This window comes from Hippocampus comes, unplaced genomic scaffold (genome assembly GCF_001891065.2).
Source record: "Hippocampus comes isolate QL1 unplaced genomic scaffold, H_comes_QL1_v1.1 scaffold22, whole genome shotgun sequence".
Lineage (NCBI taxonomy): Eukaryota > Metazoa > Chordata > Actinopteri > Syngnathiformes > Syngnathidae > Hippocampus > Hippocampus comes.
The window spans coordinates 2,240,191-2,258,689 of record NW_017806175.1 but is presented as its reverse complement, the minus strand read 5'-3'; the positions used below and the strand labels follow the sequence as shown (position 1 = coordinate 2,258,689).

At 44.8% G+C, this 18,499-nt stretch overlaps 2 protein-coding genes and 1 long non-coding RNA gene across 10 annotated transcripts in view; 2 read left to right on the top strand and 1 right to left on the bottom strand.

The window, feature by feature from the left end:
* Positions 1–110: 110 nt before the first annotated feature.
* Positions 111–6,117, top strand: mbd3b (methyl-CpG binding domain protein 3b). 7 transcript variants are annotated; one of them, XM_019896992.1, is made up of 7 exons: positions 179–207; positions 1,973–1,999; positions 3,242–3,401; positions 4,200–4,337; positions 4,417–4,507; positions 4,718–4,895; positions 5,224–6,117. In XM_019896992.1, the coding sequence occupies exons 1-7, from the start codon at positions 194–196 to the stop codon at positions 5,372–5,374; spliced, it is 759 nt and encodes a 252-aa protein (XP_019752551.1). In that variant the 5' UTR covers positions 179–193; the 3' UTR covers positions 5,375–6,117. The 7 variants fall into 7 exon arrangements, with proteins under 7 accessions (XP_019752552.1, XP_019752551.1, XP_019752548.1 ...); XM_019896989.1 differs by having other exon boundaries at positions 1,973–2,038; XM_019896990.1 differs by having other exon boundaries at positions 1,970–1,999.
* Positions 6,118–6,426: 309 nt separating this feature from the next.
* LOC109532237 (unconventional myosin-Va) overlaps positions 6,427–18,499 on the top strand; it is a 19,136-nt gene continuing 7,063 nt past the window's right edge. For both annotated transcript variants that reach the window (XM_019896986.1, XM_019896985.1), the window contains exons 1-31: positions 6,427–6,609; positions 7,720–7,830; positions 7,910–8,078; positions 8,273–8,417; positions 8,489–8,645; positions 8,857–9,000; positions 9,882–9,963; positions 10,169–10,276; positions 10,357–10,469; positions 10,679–10,947; positions 11,013–11,094; positions 12,137–12,277; positions 12,373–12,504; positions 12,577–12,660; positions 12,808–12,924; positions 13,013–13,110; positions 13,177–13,263; positions 13,476–13,796; positions 13,988–14,144; positions 14,230–14,469; positions 14,667–14,885; positions 14,958–15,051; positions 15,124–15,272; positions 16,003–16,197; positions 16,333–16,433; positions 16,517–16,625; positions 16,829–16,925; positions 17,013–17,135; positions 17,563–17,714; positions 18,063–18,152; positions 18,384–18,499. The exon at positions 18,384–18,499 ends at the window's right edge or, in 1 of these variants, runs on beyond it. In XM_019896986.1, the coding sequence (XP_019752545.1) occupies positions 6,583–6,609; positions 7,720–7,830; positions 7,910–8,078; positions 8,273–8,417; positions 8,489–8,645; positions 8,857–9,000; positions 9,882–9,963; positions 10,169–10,276; positions 10,357–10,469; positions 10,679–10,947; positions 11,013–11,094; positions 12,137–12,277; positions 12,373–12,504; positions 12,577–12,660; positions 12,808–12,924; positions 13,013–13,110; positions 13,177–13,263; positions 13,476–13,796; positions 13,988–14,144; positions 14,230–14,469; positions 14,667–14,885; positions 14,958–15,051; positions 15,124–15,272; positions 16,003–16,197; positions 16,333–16,433; positions 16,517–16,625; positions 16,829–16,925; positions 17,013–17,135; positions 17,563–17,714; positions 18,063–18,152; positions 18,384–18,499 (4,229 nt within the window). In that variant the 5' untranslated portion in view covers positions 6,427–6,582. The remainder of the gene's footprint in view (positions 6,610–7,719; positions 7,831–7,909; positions 8,079–8,272; positions 8,418–8,488; positions 8,646–8,856; positions 9,001–9,881; positions 9,964–10,168; positions 10,277–10,356; positions 10,470–10,678; positions 10,948–11,012; positions 11,095–12,136; positions 12,278–12,372; positions 12,505–12,576; positions 12,661–12,807; positions 12,925–13,012; positions 13,111–13,176; positions 13,264–13,475; positions 13,797–13,987; positions 14,145–14,229; positions 14,470–14,666; positions 14,886–14,957; positions 15,052–15,123; positions 15,273–16,002; positions 16,198–16,332; positions 16,434–16,516; positions 16,626–16,828; positions 16,926–17,012; positions 17,136–17,562; positions 17,715–18,062; positions 18,153–18,383) is intronic.
* Positions 17,422–18,490, bottom strand: LOC109532240 (uncharacterized). The gene is made up of 2 exons (XR_002171343.1): positions 18,416–18,490; positions 17,422–17,724 (listed from the first exon to the last, which is right to left on the bottom strand). It is a non-coding gene; the product is annotated as an uncharacterized LOC109532240 (long non-coding RNA).

The following is an 18,499-nucleotide window of genomic DNA, read 5'->3' as shown; positions in this document are numbered from 1 at the left end:
CGTTTTTTGTCAGTCACATAGGTGGGCTGATAAGGGTAGCGCCCCCCACGCCTCCGACACAATAGTCACGTTATCACGCAGACGGCGAAATTTGCGTGGATAATTTCTGGAGTGGTCGAGGGGGAGGGGAAGGGGACTGACAGACAGACAGGATTTAATACAGCGAGAGGAACAAAACCACAGTGTCTTCAAGATGGATAAAAACGAGTAAGTACGCAACGTACAAGCCGTTTAAAGCCTCCGTGAACGTTTCGCAAAGGACTCGGTGTCGTAGAACGTGCATAATGTACCTTTAGTCAGAAAGAAATACCAGTAAATAGCAATGTTTATCATCGATACGGCGACGAGCGTTCGCGTTTTGCGTGTTTGTATGTGCAAGTAGCAATGCAACGGTGTGTTCGCTCACGTCTGTTTGGCACCTTTTGCAATGTCGCTGTTAAATCTCTTTCATGTTTGCAATTAGCGTTGAGTCGCAACGGCGCGTCGAAATTGTGCCATTTTGACAGATCTGCATCTGATAACCCTGCTCAGCAAATCCCCCCCCAGCTCGGACATCCTCTTTCAAGGTGCTCGTGCACTATTTGTTTTTGCCCGGCAAAAACCGAAACATACAGCGCGCGTCCGATTGAAAAGATCCGCTTTGTTCATTCATAATTTGAAGGCGAAAAAAAGGAGAGTGACAACGGTCGGCATTGTGGTGAAATGGCTCTCCGATTTCATGTAACCGACGTGAAACTTGAGAGCTGAGGTGGGCATCGAAACAGTGATATTTAACAACACTTGTTGCAATTATTTGACGTTAAACGCGCGGGATTTGTCTTCCCTGCGCCTTCAGCGTGAATATTTACGTCTATTTTGAGCAATAGACATCATTAATGTTGCTTTCGGTTAACATTATAGCTACCTGACACCAACATCAAGGTGAACAATGGTGATGGTGGTATTTCCGGAAATGTTTTTTCAGAATAAACTAGGGCATTGTGGAATTTCTATCATCCATTATCCAAAAACCCCCATAGTTTTTACATTGTGTATAGTAACTGCAAAACGCGTAGATGAGATTTTTTTCCACAATATTACCATCGTTGATACAAATAAGTAAAATAAATCAATTAAATATTATTTTGTATTCTGTTTTGCTGCACATACCATGTTTTCCTTACTTTAGTAACACCTCTATAACGCGGTTCATTTTTGACAGAGTCTTTATAGCACAGATTTTTTTTTGCTCCGTCACAGAGTTTGGGGCGATTATTTTTCAAATTAGCTTTTGTTTTGAAATCGGTTATGTTTTCGTTTCCTGTCAATTTCCTTCTTCATACCGGAGCCGAAACATCCTTGGCTCGGCTTGTGTTCTCTTGTTTTCCTCGCGGATGTAGCTCCTCGCTGGGGCCCGTGGAGAGCCGGGCGGGAGGAGGGGTAGTGATGTGGCCGCGAGGACCGAGGCGGAGCGATCTGCGCGATTACAAAGAACACCGAGACCTTAGCTTCCGAACTAGCCCGGGCCAGCTCGCGTTCGGTGGCTCGGCGCGTGTTCGTGCTATGTTCGACGCTAGGCTAGCAACAGAATTTTTTTTTTCTAAAACTGCTAAGTCGATATATACTCGTGCGCGAGAATGGAGAAGAAAAGGTGGGATTGTACTGCTCTTCCCAAGGGCTGGAAAATGGAAGAAGTGACCAGAAAGTCGGGTTTGTCCGCCGGAAAAAGCGACGTCTATTATTTTAGGTACTTATCCGAGCTGTGCTTCGACTTCTCAACTTATAAGTGTGTGTGGCAGCGTGTTCGCGGATGGATACAGGCAGGACTACTTTGTTTAGATGGGGAGTCGGGGTGTAAAGTCTGCGTCGGCGGCTATAAAGACTAGCGACGTGCCCGTTCAGTTGACGTCGGTTAACACTCCTCATTCCCGCCTGCCCTTCCCTTTCACCTGAAGTGAACCAACAACGGCAGAATTGTGTTCTCCTTTAGCAGAGGGGACGAGCCAGATGAGGAACAGAGGCAAGAGAGGGGGGAGGCGGGTCGGTTGTATAGTTTGTGGTAGGCCCAACACCATGTCTAACCTCTTCTGTATCCTGTATTGTGTGATGTAAGACGCATTGTGTGCATGAGTGACGTGCACGGTCAGGTTCGATTGTACAGTCTTAATTCTCATGTTCAACCTACGAGGTGTGTCAGAGAAGTTCCAGACCCGGTGTCCCAAAAGATATCCAGTAGTTCAATTGCAAACCACAAGCTTCCCCTTTGGAAATAATACCCTGCACTGTAACACTTTCCCAGTCTTTTCATGCACTCCTGGATTCCGGGATTCTTCCCAGCGCGGTTATCATGGCCATCTTGATGTTATCCTGGTGACCCTTGATGACTCCCTTGAGTTTGAGAAAGAGAGAAAAAAGTCACACAATGCCACGTAGGTTCAGTAGAGCAGTTGCTACACCACACTGACATTTTTCTTGGCCAGGATCTGTCAGATGCTCATGCTCATTGTGGTCAAGCAGCCATGGGTTGTCCTGCCACAACTCTCATCTTCTTGCCCACTGACAGAGCAAATGCTAGACACTCTCTCGATAGACATTATAATTGATTATTTAACTGCAAATACCCCATTACTGAATTTTAACTTTGATTGCCTTGCTTTCTTTGACCTTGGTGACGTCAGATTCTTCCACTGAAGGCTCTGGTGTTAAGTCTCTGGCACATACTCGAAGACCAATAACTTGTCACCCTTTATGAGTCTCCCGAGGAATTCAGGTCTCATTGTCATTCACTCTTCTAATTGCTTGTCAAACTGACACAGAAGGTGTGTATATTTAAGCATGTGGAGTGAGGAAGCTGATGACATAGTTCGAGACTGATCTGAAGGCATTGATGTGGAAAACAAGTAGTTTCTGTTTGTTTTTTGAGACACCAGTCCTGGAACTTTCCTGAGACACATAGTGAGTTGTCGCTCCCACGTGCGGAGCCACAACCAGTTCCATTCTTTTTTTTGAAACATTTGCCACCCCGCCCCTGCCAAAAAAAAAAAAATCGGTGAACGTTGATGTGCAGTGGCCATTAGAAGTGACATGATAATTTTGAAATGCATTGTGAGTGCAGGGTTTCAATCCATCCATTGAGAAGTTTGTGCTTGTTGCATGTCGTGTGTCTGTACATTCGCCGCTTCCCGCCTTTGAATGTTCAATGTAAAGACGTGTCACCTTTACAAAGATCCTCATGGCTTTTCTTCTCTGCCGCCTTGCTTAGTCCATCTGGCAAGAAGTTCCGGAGCAAGCCTCAGCTGGCTCGTTACCTCGGCAACCAGATGGACCTGAGCTCATTCGACTTCCGCACAGGGAAGATGCTGATGAGCAAGCTGAACAAGAACCGCCAGCGGATGCGCTATGACAACAACAACCAGAACAAGGTGAGCCAACTCAGAAGCTTTCCTGTGTCCGGCAAGCCAAAAGCCGCCGCATTCCCGGTAAAATAAGCCAAGTCCTAGTTTGCATAACCAATGCAGGTTGCCCCATAAGGATGCACTGATTTTTAACACTGTAATTCATTTTTAACTAGTGGGAGATTCCGTACATGATGGCTGAAAAATCCAACGCTTGAAATAACTTTTTTTTTTTTTTTTTTTGCAGAGCAGTTTTGCTGCTCATGGACTTAATTTGAGGAGCGATGCTCTTAATTTTGAGGAGTAATTTTCTGTACGTCTTAATATATAACAGTTTCTGTGTCTTGGATTGCAAAAAACTATTTTCTTGTCAAACATTTTTAATGGAGCAATTTTAAGTGCAAATATTATTCAAAATTTTGTAATTATAGGATCGTCTCGTTAGTTCAGTTATTGGAAAAAAAAATCTGTGACCCTCAATTTTACAATTCACTCTTTTAATGAGGCGCAAAATGCGATTTGGGCCTGCAAAAACTGAGATGTGAAACTGTTTATTTTGAGCCTTGAAATCAGAGTATGTTCTTCATGCTCTTTATGGTGTGTGGTGTGTTATGTGTACTGGAGATGACCAAGCACACCACACACAATGATATCCACACAACATGGTGATACTCGTCAAAACCTAGTGTTGGTAAGTACCAAGACTGACCTGTGAGAGGCAGCACAGTGTCACAGAGCATCCAGACTGCTGGAAAAGACAAAGAAGAGAAAAGATTATGTTGGATGAGGTTTAACCCGTACAATTGTCTGCTCGACTGTTTTAAGGGTAAACCCGACCTCAACACATCACTTCCAGTCAGACAGACAGCCTCCATCTTTAAGCAGCCTGTTACCAAGGTTACCAACCATCCCAGCAACAAAGTCAAGACAGATCCACAGAAAGCTGTGGACCAGCCCCGTCAGGTGAAGGTCTTTTCCGAGACCGAATTTGCATTTCATGGTTCAACGTGGGCAGTTCACTTACTTTTTTTTGTGTTTCTAGCTATTTTGGGAGAAGAAGCTAAGCGGTCTGAGTGCATACGACATTGCAGAAGAGTTGGTGAAAACGATGGAGCTGCCTAAAGGTCTCCAAGGTTTGTGGACTTCATTGACATCCGCTGTTGGTGTTTCACAAGGCTCTGTACTTGGTCTACAGATTTTTACATGATCATTTTTGGAGTAAATGTCACAATCGCTTGCAATTACAGTATAAAACTGGGGGTATTCCACAAGGATCACCAAAATGGTTTAATGATAATTCAAGCACACGTTTAGACCCTTTCCCAACTTCTGCGCTGCTACAGGTGTGGGACCAGGTTGCACAGACAAGACACTTTTGTCGGCCATCGCCAGTGCGCTCCACACCAGCGCCGCACCCATCACCGGACAGCTGTCGGCTGCCGTGGAGAAGAACCCGGGCGTATGGCTCAACACCACGCAGCCGCTTTGCAAGGCCTTTATTGTCACCGATGAGGACATCAGGTTAGGCGGTCACCATAATTATGCACTTGGAACAATCTTGTCACACTAGTGTAAAAGTTGCTCACAATTGTCAACGATAGTACAAGTTATACTGTATTTTAAGCACAAGCGAGCTTTAGACATTTGAAAAAAAAAGCAGTTTATTTCCTTACATAGAGTTATGCAGGGAAAAAAGTAGTGTCTTCAGTGGCCTGGAATTGATTCATTTCATTTCAATGGGGAAACCAAATTAACTCATAAGTAGCTACCACTGTATTGATGAAGGCGACATAAAATTGCGCATCGGATTTGTATGTGCTGACACTTTCTGTGGGCTGTTGTCTCCCAGGAAGCAGGAGGAGCTGGTATACAGCGTGAGGAAGCGTCTGGAGGAAGCGCTAATGGCTGACATGTTAGCGCATGTAGAGGAAGCGGCGGCCGGCGAGGCCGACTCCATCAAGGATGAAGGCAATGGCAGCGAAGACATGGAGAGCGTATAGCGCAAGTGCCGCGAGCCCAGGCGGCAACTTGTATCTTTTTCCCAGGTCTTCATCTTCTTCATGGACATTGGACAAGCCCTGCCTTTATCCTGACGAGCCTTTCCCTGCATCTCCGCCCCTCACATAAGCAGACTAATTCAACTGTGGTGTCCGTTATGGCCACTGGAGGGCAGCAACACGTGAAATTGATCCCTTAACCAAAACAGGAAGTGACATAATCCAGAACTTTTCACAGCAGAAATGTCACATTCAGTGTTGGATGAACGTTTTTACATCAAATTATTATTTTTTTCTTTCCTCCTTGGAAGTCGTGTCAATGAAATGTTTGGGTGCTTACTAAAATTTAAGAAAATTGTAAAGATGATGCATTTCTTTGCCATTTTAAATTTTAACCGTGCCCTGTGTGCACCATAAAATGAGGCAGCGGTTAACTAAAAGTTGTCGCACGGTCATCAGTGTTGGCATCATCATGCTTGTACAAAATTTTGTGCTTGTGTGTTTTTTAAACATAAATGTCATGGTGGCCACATACACAACTGGTGTCAAAATTACGGTTGATACCGTTTGTAATGTCACTAATATTTGATGGGATGATGTTCTGTTTGTTTTTTTAAAGGCTATTTTGTTGATGTTTAAATTTTTAAAAAATATTAATTCATGCTGGAAATTGTCTGTTAATATCAACAGGCTAGATGCTGAAAAAAATTGATTGTATTGCTGAATAAAAGTCACTATGCCGTGAAGTCCACTGTTGTTGTTTTTATTTAATAGTGACTTGAAATTACAAAATGATTTTTTTTACATTTAGTGCAATAACCTTTGGTTTAGATTTTCTCTTGCTCAGTGTTCAATTCCCACTCTAATAGCGTGAATGTGGTGGTTGAGAGGCGATAGTTGAGAAACGTGGGAGAATTGTTTAAAAAAAAAAAGGGGGGGGGCTTATAAATCAAAATAATTACATTTTTGCGCACTTTCACGTTTCGTGTTGTGAAAGTATGTGCTGATGACTCCACAGGTTTGTCACCTGCTAGATATTGACGTAACAAGTCAATTCCTATCCAATCAGCTGCAGATTCACCTTCACTGCGTGTGTGTTTTAAAGTGGACAAAGTGCACAAAGTGCAGTGGGACGTTTTCCTTGGTGGAAGATCTTGCTTGTGTGGATGCCGTGTTCGTCTTCTCGGATGCCTTTGTACTAAGTGTGGAATATGGCAACGCTGCAGCTGTACACCAAGGTAGGACTACTGTGTTGAATTCCAATTATATGTATTTTAAATAATTTAGAGCTCTTAAATATCAGGTAATTCTTTACGTTTTGTTTTAAAACAAGATGATTTCTTTTCAATCTCAGCCCTCCCAGAAATACGGCTGTGGATGGTTGTAATTCAAATAGGTATTATTTCTAAACGTTGATTTTGATCGCTGATTATTTTTTTCTTTTCGTTTTCTCACCTGTTGGTAAGTTACCAGCTAATATACTACAAGTCCCAGAATGCTTTGCAGAAGCCGAGGCACCATTGAACCAAAGCTATCCCTGACGCCTTTGTGAGCCGGGCAGAATAGACCCTCTTTTGCGCTATTGTCGCTGGTTTAAATAAAGTTTAGGGGATATTTTGTGACAGAGGGTTCCTTCATGTTCACTCTGAACCCCAATTATGTATGTTAAAAGCGTGAAATACTTCGCTCGAAGTTGCTAGCTTAGCATGTGAAGACTGAGTATGGAAGACGAAAAGGGACACCTAGGACACATCGGACACATTTGTAATGGTGCAAATAGATAAGGTAAATTGGGAATTGTAGGATATATGGTCATTAGTGTAGAACAGTACGCATTATTTACTCACTTATGAGTGAGTTTTAAGTTAGGTAAAAATTTGAAGAAAGATAAGAACATTACCATGCTGATCATCTTAAACACAAAATGGTCTACTGTTTGGACTTTGGAACCTCCTGAAGTCAATGATCCAGCTATATACATATACGTAATTTCAGACAATAAATACTGCGAACCAACTCAACCAATTCATTTTGCGAGTGACTTTGTAATGTGTAATTCAAATGTGTTTACTTCAGGTGAAGATGAAATGATACAATTGCGCGTGTTCTCAAATATAGTGCTTCATTCATACACATATCACACTATAGTTATGCAGAATGGATAATCCACGTAGTCTTTTAAAGTGGGATGGTCAGTGTTAATTTTTAACACTTTTAAGAGCTTTTTATGCTGATGGCTGTCAAATGCCTCATAAAGGTGAGGCCAGGAAGCAATGTTAGTGCAATCAAATAAAAATCAGTCTGAGTATTACTGTTTTGGCTCACATCTTGGATTTTTTTTCACCAAGGGGGCCAGCGTATGGACTCCTGACCCGGATGCAGTGTGGGTGTCGGCCCAGCTCCTCCAGGACTACACACCCGGTGACAAGCATGTGTTGCTGCAACTATCTGGAGGGAAGGTGAGACAATATAACAAAATACAAATTTTAAACTGAAAACCTCCATCAAAACTAAGCTAAATGTCCTCTCCATTGGCAGGAGACACTTTATCCGGTGGAGGTCCCGTCTGACCTTCCTCCACTGGCTAACCCTGACATCTCAGAGGGCGAGAATGACCTGTCGGCGCTCAGCTTCCTCCATGAGCCTGCCATCCTGCACAACCTCCGCGTTCGATTCCTGGACTACAACAGCATCTATACTCACTGTGGTAAGCAAGTGATGCCATATGGACAAAACGTGTTGGAATTTACATATGTCTTTATCTCATCGTTGATCAGAGGTTGGGCCTTTTACTCTTAATTCTATGGTTGTATCGTGGGTACAGTTTGCGAAGACCATTTTCTGGTCGTACGAGTTTGGTGAGGGTGACAATTAAGTGGATAAATTTATAATTGTTGTTAGGTATTGTGCTGGTGGCTGTCAATCCCTACGATGAGCTCCCCATCTACGGCGAGGAGGTGATCGATGCCTACAGCGGTCAGGACATGGCCGACCTGGAACCGCACATCTTCTCTGTGGCCGGGAACGCTTACCGCACCATGATCAGGTTAGCCTTGACTCAAGCTCTCTTTCTTTTCTCTATTTGCTGGTTTCGGTCATGTGCATTTCCTTTCGCAGAGAGGAGAACAATCAGTCGATCATCATCAGTGGCGAGTCTGGTTCGGGCAAGACGGTCTCGGCCAAATTCACCATGAGGTACTTTGCGGTGGTGGGAGGAGCCACTCAGCAGACTAAGGTGGAGGACAAGGTGCTGGCCTCCAACCCTATCATGGAGGTAATGGAGGAAAACAAAAGTTTCTACTGCTACTATGTATAGCATCAATAGATACTGCTTATTTAATCAACAGTGGCCGAATTTTACTACCTACAATACACCTAGCCGCCACTAGGGGCACCATATTCTTCTCTTTTTGATTAAAAAGGCTGAAAGAGTCGAAAAACCGCTGAAAATCTCTTTGTGCCAATGAAACACATGATATGTGCAGGCCATCGGAAATGCCAAAACCACAAGGAACGACAACAGCAGTCGGTTTGGGAAGTACATCCAGATTGGCTTTGGCAGGAGAGGAGACATCATCGGGGCCAATATGAACACCTACCTTCTGGAGAAGTCCAGGGTGGTCTTCCAGGTATTTGTGGCAATATTTTCGTTCTGACTGCAGTAAACCACCTCGAAAAAGTTTATGATGGCATATAGTTGCCACAAGATGGCTGCAAAATATGATGACTCTGTCAGACACGATGATGGCCAGTCTAAATGACGGTCCTTCCCTCATTTCAAAAATAGTTCTTTGACACGAAGATGCCACAAGATGGCGCTAGCGGAAAACCTTTCTGGTCGAGCTTTTGCCTCCTCACAAAAAGAGGAAAAAGGGTGACTTATTTTTTTTTCGGTGTGTGTGAATTAAAGGAAAGGTTTTCCTTCCACCCCCCCCCCAAAAAAAAAATCATTGAATAGGTGACTCCACATGTAGCCTAATCACAAAAATGCAGGCGTACACTATCTTCTGTCTGAGCCTCCTTGTGATCACAAACATACAATTGTTTACAGTTACTTGCAACACATTGAACAATAATAACCTGGGACAATGCTGTTTCACCATGTCTGAAGACAATATTGTCAAAAATTGTGGCTACAATCAATTAAATGTAACATAGATGGCTGGATACTCATTTTAATGTCTGATGTGCTGTTTTTAAAGATCCATTTCGTATTCTTGTGTTTTCGACCACATATACAACAATTTGACTTTCATTATTAAAACATCATAGGCACAACAACATGCATTCTTTCTCCTGTCAGCCACTAGTATCAGTGGTTTTGACTACTTTTTAGAAGGTGGATTTTTGCCTACAACCTAATTAAAAACAAAAAGAAATTGGCATCCATTAGACATGCTGCCACACACAGTAGAGAAAGGACAAGGAAACTGCCGAAACAACCAAGTAACTAATTGAATAACCAATCACTGCTATATGTTGAATATCAAACTTGTTTCATTTCCGTTAGGCAGCAGCAGAGAGGAACTACCATATCTTCTACCAGCTGTGTGCTGCAAGACAGTTGCCTGAAATGAGAGCACTCAAACTGGGTGAGACGTGAACCACCTCATGGGCGCACACAAACAATAGCTTACAGTAAATACAAAAATGACAATTTAGTGCATAATGTGCTACATGTTTTAAGGCAAAGACATTATTATCTGATCACATGTAGCAATCTCTTGATGCAAATGTCAGAAAGATGATTATTATGCATTTTTTTCATAGTGTATTTATTGACCTACTTTCATCTAGCTGCTCCTGAACATTTCCGCTACACAAACCAGGGAGGAGATGCAAATATTGCTGGGACCGATGATGTGATGGAAATGGAGCGCACCCGCAATGCTTTCACCATCCTGGGTAGGATGTAGTTTTATGAGATACACACACACACGAAAGATACATTTGGTCAATATTGTATTTTTCTGTTGAAATTGCAGGCGTGCTTCCCGACCAGCAAATGGAGCTCTTCAGAATCCTGGCAGCAGTTCTCCATTTAGGAAATGTGAAGATTTCAGGCAGCGGCCGAACTTCTGACCGTTCTTACATCGACGTGAGTTAAAATCATTAATATTCCATTTGTCTTTCTAGTTTTGTTCTTGTCAGGAAAGAGCAGACAAATGGAATGCATTGTATAATATCTTGTGATTAATCATCATACTGCACAAAAGAAGAAAAAAAAAATCAATTAAAATGTGTGAAAATATCAACATATTTAAGAAGAAATTATCAAGCGGTGTCTTATTACATGTCTTCCTCCAGGCAGATGACGTTTCGATGGCTATCTTCTCCAAGCTTTTGGGGGTGGAGTCTGCCCACATGGCCCATTGGCTGTGCCATCGCAGGTTGGTGCTAGCAGGTGAGAAGCTGGTCAAGCCCATGACTGGTCAGCAGGCCATCGAAGCTCGAGATGCTCTGGCCAAGCATATCTACGAGCAGATGTTCAAGTGGACCGTGCACAGACTCAACTCTGCCCTGCGCAGCCAGACCGGCCGTGCCAAAACCTTCATAGGGGTGCTGGACATCTATGGGTGAGCTGTATCTGTGTGCGATTATAATTCTCACCATAAACTCACAAGTGTTCCTCAATGTGCAGCTTTGAGACCTTTGAGCGGAACAGCTTTGAGCAGTTCTGTATCAACTACGCCAATGAAAAACTGCAACAGCAGTTCAACAGGGTGAGTCGTGTGACACCTCATGTTAGTCACCAGATATCAACAAAAACAGTAAAAAAAAAAAAAGTGTTGCCATAGAAGACCGGCCGTGCCAAAACCTTCATAGGGGTGCTGGATATCTATGGGTGAGCTGCATCTGTGTGCGATTATAATTCTCGCCATAAACTCACAAGTGTTCCTCAACGTGCAGCTTTGAGACCTTTGAGCGGAACAGCTTTGAGCAGTTCTGTATCAACTACGCCAATGAAAAACTGCAACAGCAGTTCAACAGGGTGAGTCGTGTGACACCTCATGTTAGTCACCAGATATCAACAAAAACAGTAAAAAAAAAAAAAGTGTTGCCATAGAATGGACATAGTATTGAGCTTTGTGGAACACCGCCAATTTTCTTCTATGACGCAAGCAATTGTGACATTGCGTGTAATGTAAAAATCTGGACTTGGAATTGAGCCTTGTGGAACACCACCAGCGTCTCTCTACAGGGGGTCGTCAAATTAAGAAGTGCTCTGTTCCTTTGGTGGCAACGGAACCCAAATGTGCGCATTATTTGTAACCTAAGTCTATCACTAAACACACTAATGCAGTACTAATGTCACAACCTAAACATTTGCAGGCTATTAATATTAAACAAATGAAAAACAGTGACTGTAGTATGGTGATGAGCAAGCTTATCTTCTTGTCACACAAAATAATCTTACGCCACTGCGCACGCTAGTTAAGTCCGCCTTTTCATAACCTCTTTCTTTTGTCGGTTCTGTCTGTCTTCATATCTAATCAAGTTTTCCTACTATAATGCCAAGTAAATCTGACATTTATGTATAGTGGATCTAGTAACGAGCCTTGTTGAATGCCATTATTTTTATGAAGAATGTAACCTTAAAATCTGTGGATTTAGTATAGTTCCTTGTGGAAACGCCATCAGTGTCTGGTGACTTACCGCATGTTATAAATCTTACCTGTGTTAGAGATGATCTTTTAATTCTGTTGGGATGCTCCCGTTATATTGCTCCCATCAACTCTGACTTCTCCACAATGATTCTTCCAGCACGTGTTCCACCTGGAGCAGGAGGAGTACGTACGCGAGGAGCTGACATGGAGCAGGATTGAGTTCAGTGACAATCAGCAGTGTATCCATCTCATTGAGGGACCGCTTGGTCTCTTGGACCTGTTGGATGAGGAGTGCAGGGTGAGTGGTGGACACTTGGGTTGTCTGTCCGTGCCCTGCAATTGACTGCCATCTACTCAAGTTGTAATGTTCTCGTTCATATCTGGACTGACCAGATGCCCAAAGGTTCAGACGACAGTTGGGTCCAGAAGCTGTACGACCAGCACCTGACCAGCCGATGCCACCCCCACTTCCGCAAACCTCGCATGTCCAACAGGGCCTTCGTCATCCTGCACTTTGCCGACACGGTGTGTGATGCGCATTTCTTTCACTCTTCTTCTGTTTAATTGAGTCCATTTAGCATCGGTTTGTTTCTGCAGGTGCAGTACGAATGCGGTGGCTTCCTCGATAAGAATCGAGACACTGTCTTCGAGGAGCTGGTCAATGTTTTGAAAGCGAGTCAGGTAGATGTGCGTCTGTGATTGTACGTTACTGGAGTAGATGCATGATAGTTTGAAAATCTAAAGTGAAGCGACCCTGAGTTTGGACAGCAATACAAAACTTTAGATTAAAAATCAGCATTCTCACATATATATGTGTGTGTGTGTCAGTCGGAGCTGGTAGCCGAGTTGTTCCAACAGCAAGGAACAGGATCGAGCGTGGCCAATGGAAGCGTCCACACAGGAAGAAAAGCCCACAGAGAACACAAGTTGACCGTGGGCTTTCAGGTGAACTTTTACAAAATTCCTTCTTCCTGCTCCAATGTCTCCCTTTGTCTTTTTCATCAAATATCCTCAATTTTTTTCTTCATTTTAGTTCCGTCAGTCCTTGCAGATGCTGATGGACACTCTGAACAGCACCACACCTCACTATGTGCGCTGTATTAAACCCAACGACCTCAAGGAGCCCTTTGTGTGAGCGATTACTTCAAGGCTATCACTGACAGCTGGCCTGTGAAACTGAAAACGTTTCCTTATCAGGTTTGACCCAAAGAGGACGGTGCAGCAGTTGAGAGCGTGTGGAGTGCTGGAGACCATTCGAATCAGTGCTGCTGGTTTTCCATCCAGGTCATGATTTCTTGTTCTTTACGAGCGATTTAATGTAATCTGTCGCATATTGGTGATTTACAATGCAATGATTACTTCTGAAGACTTTTTTTTGTTTTTTGGCAAAAAAAAAAAGTTTTTTATGAGATTTTAATTCATTAAATAATCGTCCAAACACTTTTGCAAGCGTCACAGGGACAAATTTTATTAAATTGGCATTGTTATTTCCCCAGATGGACGTACGAGGAGTTCTTTTACAGGTATCGCGTTCTGTTGCGAGGGTCCGAGCGCTGGGAAGAAATCCGGCTGACGTGCCAGCAGGCCTTGCCTCGGCTCATCCCTGAGCCGGACCAGTACGTCTTCGGAAAGACCAAAGTCTTTTTCCGGGCTGGGCAGGTGGCTGTTCTGGAAAGATTACGAGCGGAGAGGCTCAGAGCGGCCGCCGTGATCCTTCAGAGTTGTGTCAGAGGATGGCTGGCCCGGATTCACTACAACAGAACCTTCGAGGCCACCGTCACCGTACAAAGATACTGGAGAGGAGCACTGGCTCGGCGGTGAGCTGACTTATTTTTGCGATTTTTCTGTTATTCTAGCCGGCAGCACTGCAGCTTATGTTAGCACGTCCGCTTCGGGGTTCTGAGGCTCCTCCCCTAATGAGGACAAACAACATAGAAAATGGATGGATGGAGGTTTTTGTGACACAAAAGCACACGGGCTGTTTGTATTTAATTTCATCTCCTTGCAGGTTGGCGCAGACTCTGCGGTACACCAAGGCTGCTTTGGTAATCCAGAAGACTTACCGCATGCTGGTGGACAGACACGTGTTCCTCCTGGTCCGTCAAGCCACCATCACCATCCAGGCTTTTGTCAGAGGCACGCTGACCCGTCGTCACTACCGGCGGGTTAGTGTTTTGGAATCCGATGATGTCCTGATTCAAACGCAAAGATGGAGTACTCTCATGGGGGAACGCTGATGTCTTTGCTTAGCTCGTGGCCGAGCGAGCCGCCACGCTGCTCCAGGCCAGAGTGCGAGGTTGGTTGGCGAGAAAGACCCACACGAGGTTGCGGGCGGCCGTCGTATTTGCGCAGTGTTGCGTACGTCGCAAGGCGGCCAGAAAGGAACTGCTGAAACTCAAGACTGAAGCCCGCTCGGTGGAGAGGTACCGAGAACTCAACAAAGGCATGGAGGTCAAACTGATCCAGCTGCAGATGCGAGCAGACCTGGAGGTGTGTCGTTATGTCATATGGTCAAGAAATGTGCAGAGTTGTCATTTCCAGGCAGAGAATAGGGATTTGGTTTTTTGTTTCCGGGATGGGTGGGTATTTCAATGTATGGAGTTAGGCTAATGGTTTGGGTTGGGGGTAGCAATGAAGTGAAGGAATTTCACTCATCTATTGCATAACGACAAGAATCACGTGTCCAGGCCAGACAGAACGCTGCCCTTCGAGAGAGCCTGTGTGCTGAGCGAGAGGTCGCCGCCGCCGAACTGGCTGCTCTGAAGGCAAAATTTGAGAAACTGGAAGCACGTCAGAAGCATGCCGCGCCTTCTCCTGCTCCTTGCTCCGTCGTGAGCCAGGAGATGGAGCAGGAAAGGAGGCGAGCGGAGGAGAAGGCCGCCCAGGAGCTACTTCGGCTTTCACAGGTAACAGTAGCGGCAACTTTTGTTTTTGGGCTCACTTCATGCATTACTTTGAGCACTTTGTGACTCTCGAAGGAAGTGGAGACGCTGCAGCGGGAAAAAGCGTCACTCCGCGCAGAAACGGAGCGTCTCTCTGCATGCCTGCTTCAGCAGGAACAAGCACAAGAAGGTACCACTTCTCCCTTTGGCTTTGGCATCTCCTTTCTCGTACATTTTCCCAATTTTTTTGTCTCCCGTGCAGCTTTCGCGCAACAAGCGGCGTCTCAGGCCACAGCGGCTTTGAGGGCGGACCTTGACGAGGAGAGGAGGAAGCACCAGGGCCTCCTGCGGGAGTTCACAAGGCTGGAGCAGCGATACGATAACCTGAGGGAGATGAGCCAGCTTACTCAGGTACACAACCAAGACAAAAGCAATGTGGAAAAATACACGCATTCATTTTTACTGCGGGCAGGCTGCGTGATGAGCATTAACGGCAAATCTATCCATACCAATCTAACAGTGTCACTTCATCTAAGCGATATGAACATTTTCTGATGATAGTGTGCACGGTGTGATGCAAATTAGGAGCCATTTTGTTTTCGAATGAAACAAAATAATCCGTAAAACAAATGAAAGATGACTGATGATGAAAAGATACTTGACATAATGTATAATCGAATAAACATTTTAACGTATTAAAAAACATATCAACGCGATGGAACAATATGTGTGCCATCAATTTGAATTGAAATTACTGGCCCTAATTTTTGATCATCAAATTTCAAACGCCGATTGATTTACTTATTTATTTCTGGTCCAAATACATTTTAAATTCAGTGTCAAATTCATGATGACACTTAAAACTCAGTGTCAAATATTCACCTCATGTCCGATCTGTAAATTCAAAGTCAGCATCACCAACGTGGCTGTGAAAATCCCATTCGCTACGCTGAATAATGAACTCAAAAATCGAGATGTATATTTTTTTTAATGGTAAAAAAATTCAGTTGCTTGAAATTTGATGTTTAAAAACAATCAATTTCAGTCATTCAAACCGGCGCAGATATTCTTCCGCATTCCTTCAACTCATTGCCTCATGTAAGCCGAGCCGTCACAGCGTTGTGCGTCCATGTCACCGCAGGGCACCAGGGGCCTCAGGAGATCCGACTCCGCGCTCAGCTCCGAGCCTCCGTCCCCCTCACCTCAATCCCTCACCCCGCTCTCCCTCTCCCCCTTTCCGTCTGCCTTCCCGTCTCCGGAGGAGGTGCGCCGGGTCAGTGTGACGTCTCCCACCGCGGAGGGAGGCTTCACCGAGTGGAGTTTGGAAACGCCAATGGTTTGCCACACATTTGTTTTCAAATACAGCTCGATTCATTTGTTGTCCTCCTCCTCTCAAATGTACCCCGACAAAGCGTGCAGCCTTTTCGAAGCGCCACTTCCCTTTCCGCTCAGCCTTTGTCCACACTTGCAGGACCAGCTGATGGACAAGTTGGGCTTGAGCAAAGAGTCCGCAGCTGAGCTGAAAGGAGAAGACCTGGCCCACGCCTACGACGCAGTACGAGTGGCCAACAAGTGAGTCTTCACTCATTCGTCTCTGCAACTGAAAACGTGCAGTCACGACTAACAGTAATTTTTTTTTTTTTTGTCCTTTGGAGGTTTTTGGAGAGCCAGTTGCTTAGTCAACGCAGTCAGTGGGAGGAGGAAGTGGAGAGGCTGAGGTGTCAGCTGCTTCGAGTCAGCTCGGGTTCATCTTCTCATCAACAGGTAGCTGCTTCTTTGTAAAATCCACTTACTGTAGCGCTTGTCCTAATTTGGCTTGTGGGTCGAACGGCGGACTTTTAACGGTGTTTAATGAGCCACATGCTGCTTCACCAAGTCTAAAGACATCATTACCTGCTTATGTAGACACGTGTAATGTAAAATCCACACCACTGATTTTATGAACTTCCAAACGTTTGGATGTGAAGGAGCTTCTGGATGCCTGCGAGCAAGAGTGTGCAAGGCTGAGGAGCGAACTGAAGGAATTTCGAAACACCGCCACATTCCGACGACTCCTCACTCAAGGTGAGAGATCCCTATTTTCTTGAATGTTTTTTGACATTCGTCCATCACAAACTCACAAAAAATTTCTGAGCCAAATTCTTTTTCTAGTTTTACCATCAGTTTTTCCCACCGAGAGCCCTTCTTCAGCCCAGCAGAAAGTGCCCTCAACAGCTGGCCTGCTGGAATGCAGAAGACGAGATGAAAGCAAGCTCATCAAGAATCTCATCACCGGTGAGCCTTCTATTGTGTCGCGTGACTTTCATAAACACCGTGAAACGCCAAGAATTCTATTTTGTAGTTGACATGGAAGACTCTCCAGAACTACCCAGGCTAAACGCAGCACATAGTCTAAATCAATGTATCCGCTCAACAAAACGTCCTTGAAACCAATTGCTGCACGACATGTTTGAGGAAGTCAGTGACGGACGAGTTTGTGGTGACGTGAAATTCATTTTGCGCTCGTGACTCGCTTCACTGGAGATGACGTGAAATGCAGTCGAATGTGTGTTGTGGCATGTGTCAGTTTCTTCTTCAAAGGCTTTATTTTCAATGAGTTTTATATTGTGGTTACTCATCAGATATTTGTTTCAATGAAAAGCCTCTGATGAAATCTCGAGCAATCCACTCATACGTACGAGCTTTCTGTCTTTGTGTCCAGACGTGCGGGCAAATGTGGGCGTGTCGCTCTCTCCCGGGCTGGCGGCCAGCGTGCTCTTCCTGTGCGTTCGGCAGGCGGACAGCAGGGGCGATCAAAGCGTCGCGGCATCGCTGTGCCGCGCCGCCGTCGCTGCCATGAAAACGGCTCTGAAGGTAACCGCGGCTGATGTGTGGAGCACAGACAGACTGACTGGACAAAACATTAGGTACACCTGATCCAATCCATGGCGTCGTGCTTGTACTCATTCGGGTCACGAGTGAGCTGAAGCTTATTCCGGCTGACTTTGGGTGAGAGGTAAGGTACACCCTGGAGTGGTCGCCAGTCAATCACAGGGCATATTCATGCAGAAAGGACAAACACGTTCTCACATTCAGTAAGGGCAAGCTAGTCTTCTATGAACCTAACATGCATGTTATTGGTATGTATGCACAAGATCCACGACACAGAAATGCTCATTTTTCAACGATTTGAATGGAATGTGTTCCACCGCCCCCCTGCAGAAAAACAACAATGATTTAGACATGACTGCTTTGTGGCTGAAAAACATCAGTCTCTTGCACGACCTGCTGACTCATCATGCCCCCAAACAGGTCTGAAGCACACACATGTACACGCACAAGAAGTGTTTCCATTGTGTTCTCGTTTTCATGTGGTTGTGGGGACAAAAATAAATTGTTAACAGAGTCACGTCTTGGGGACAAGTTGCGGAGTGTGTGTGTGTGTGTGTGTGTGTGTGTGTGTGTGTGTGTGTGTGTGTGTGTGTGTGTGTGTGTGTGAGAGAGAGAATTTCAATATCGCGGGCTTCCATGTGTCATTTTCAGTCGTGTGTGCATGAGGGCATGCCGCTGCTGACCTTTGACGTCAGCAGTCTGACCCACGCGTTGAGCGAGCTCCGCATCCAAGCCTACCAGCAACTCGTCTCCATCACTGAGAAACG

Bases quoted from the DNA above. Each gene is read 5' to 3' on its own strand.
- mbd3b (XM_019896994.1), top strand. From the start codon at position 1,617: ATGGAGAAGAAAAGGTGGGATTGTACTGCTCTTCCCAAGGGCTGGAAA. The intron at 1,733-1,939 runs ATCCGAGCTGTG...CCTGAAGTGAAC, and splicing joins GTCTATTATTTTAGGTACTT to CAACAACGGCAGAATTGTGT. The intron at 2,039-3,241 runs GTAGGCCCAACA...CGCCTTGCTTAG, and splicing joins GGTCGGTTGTATAGTTTGTG to TCCATCTGGCAAGAAGTTCC.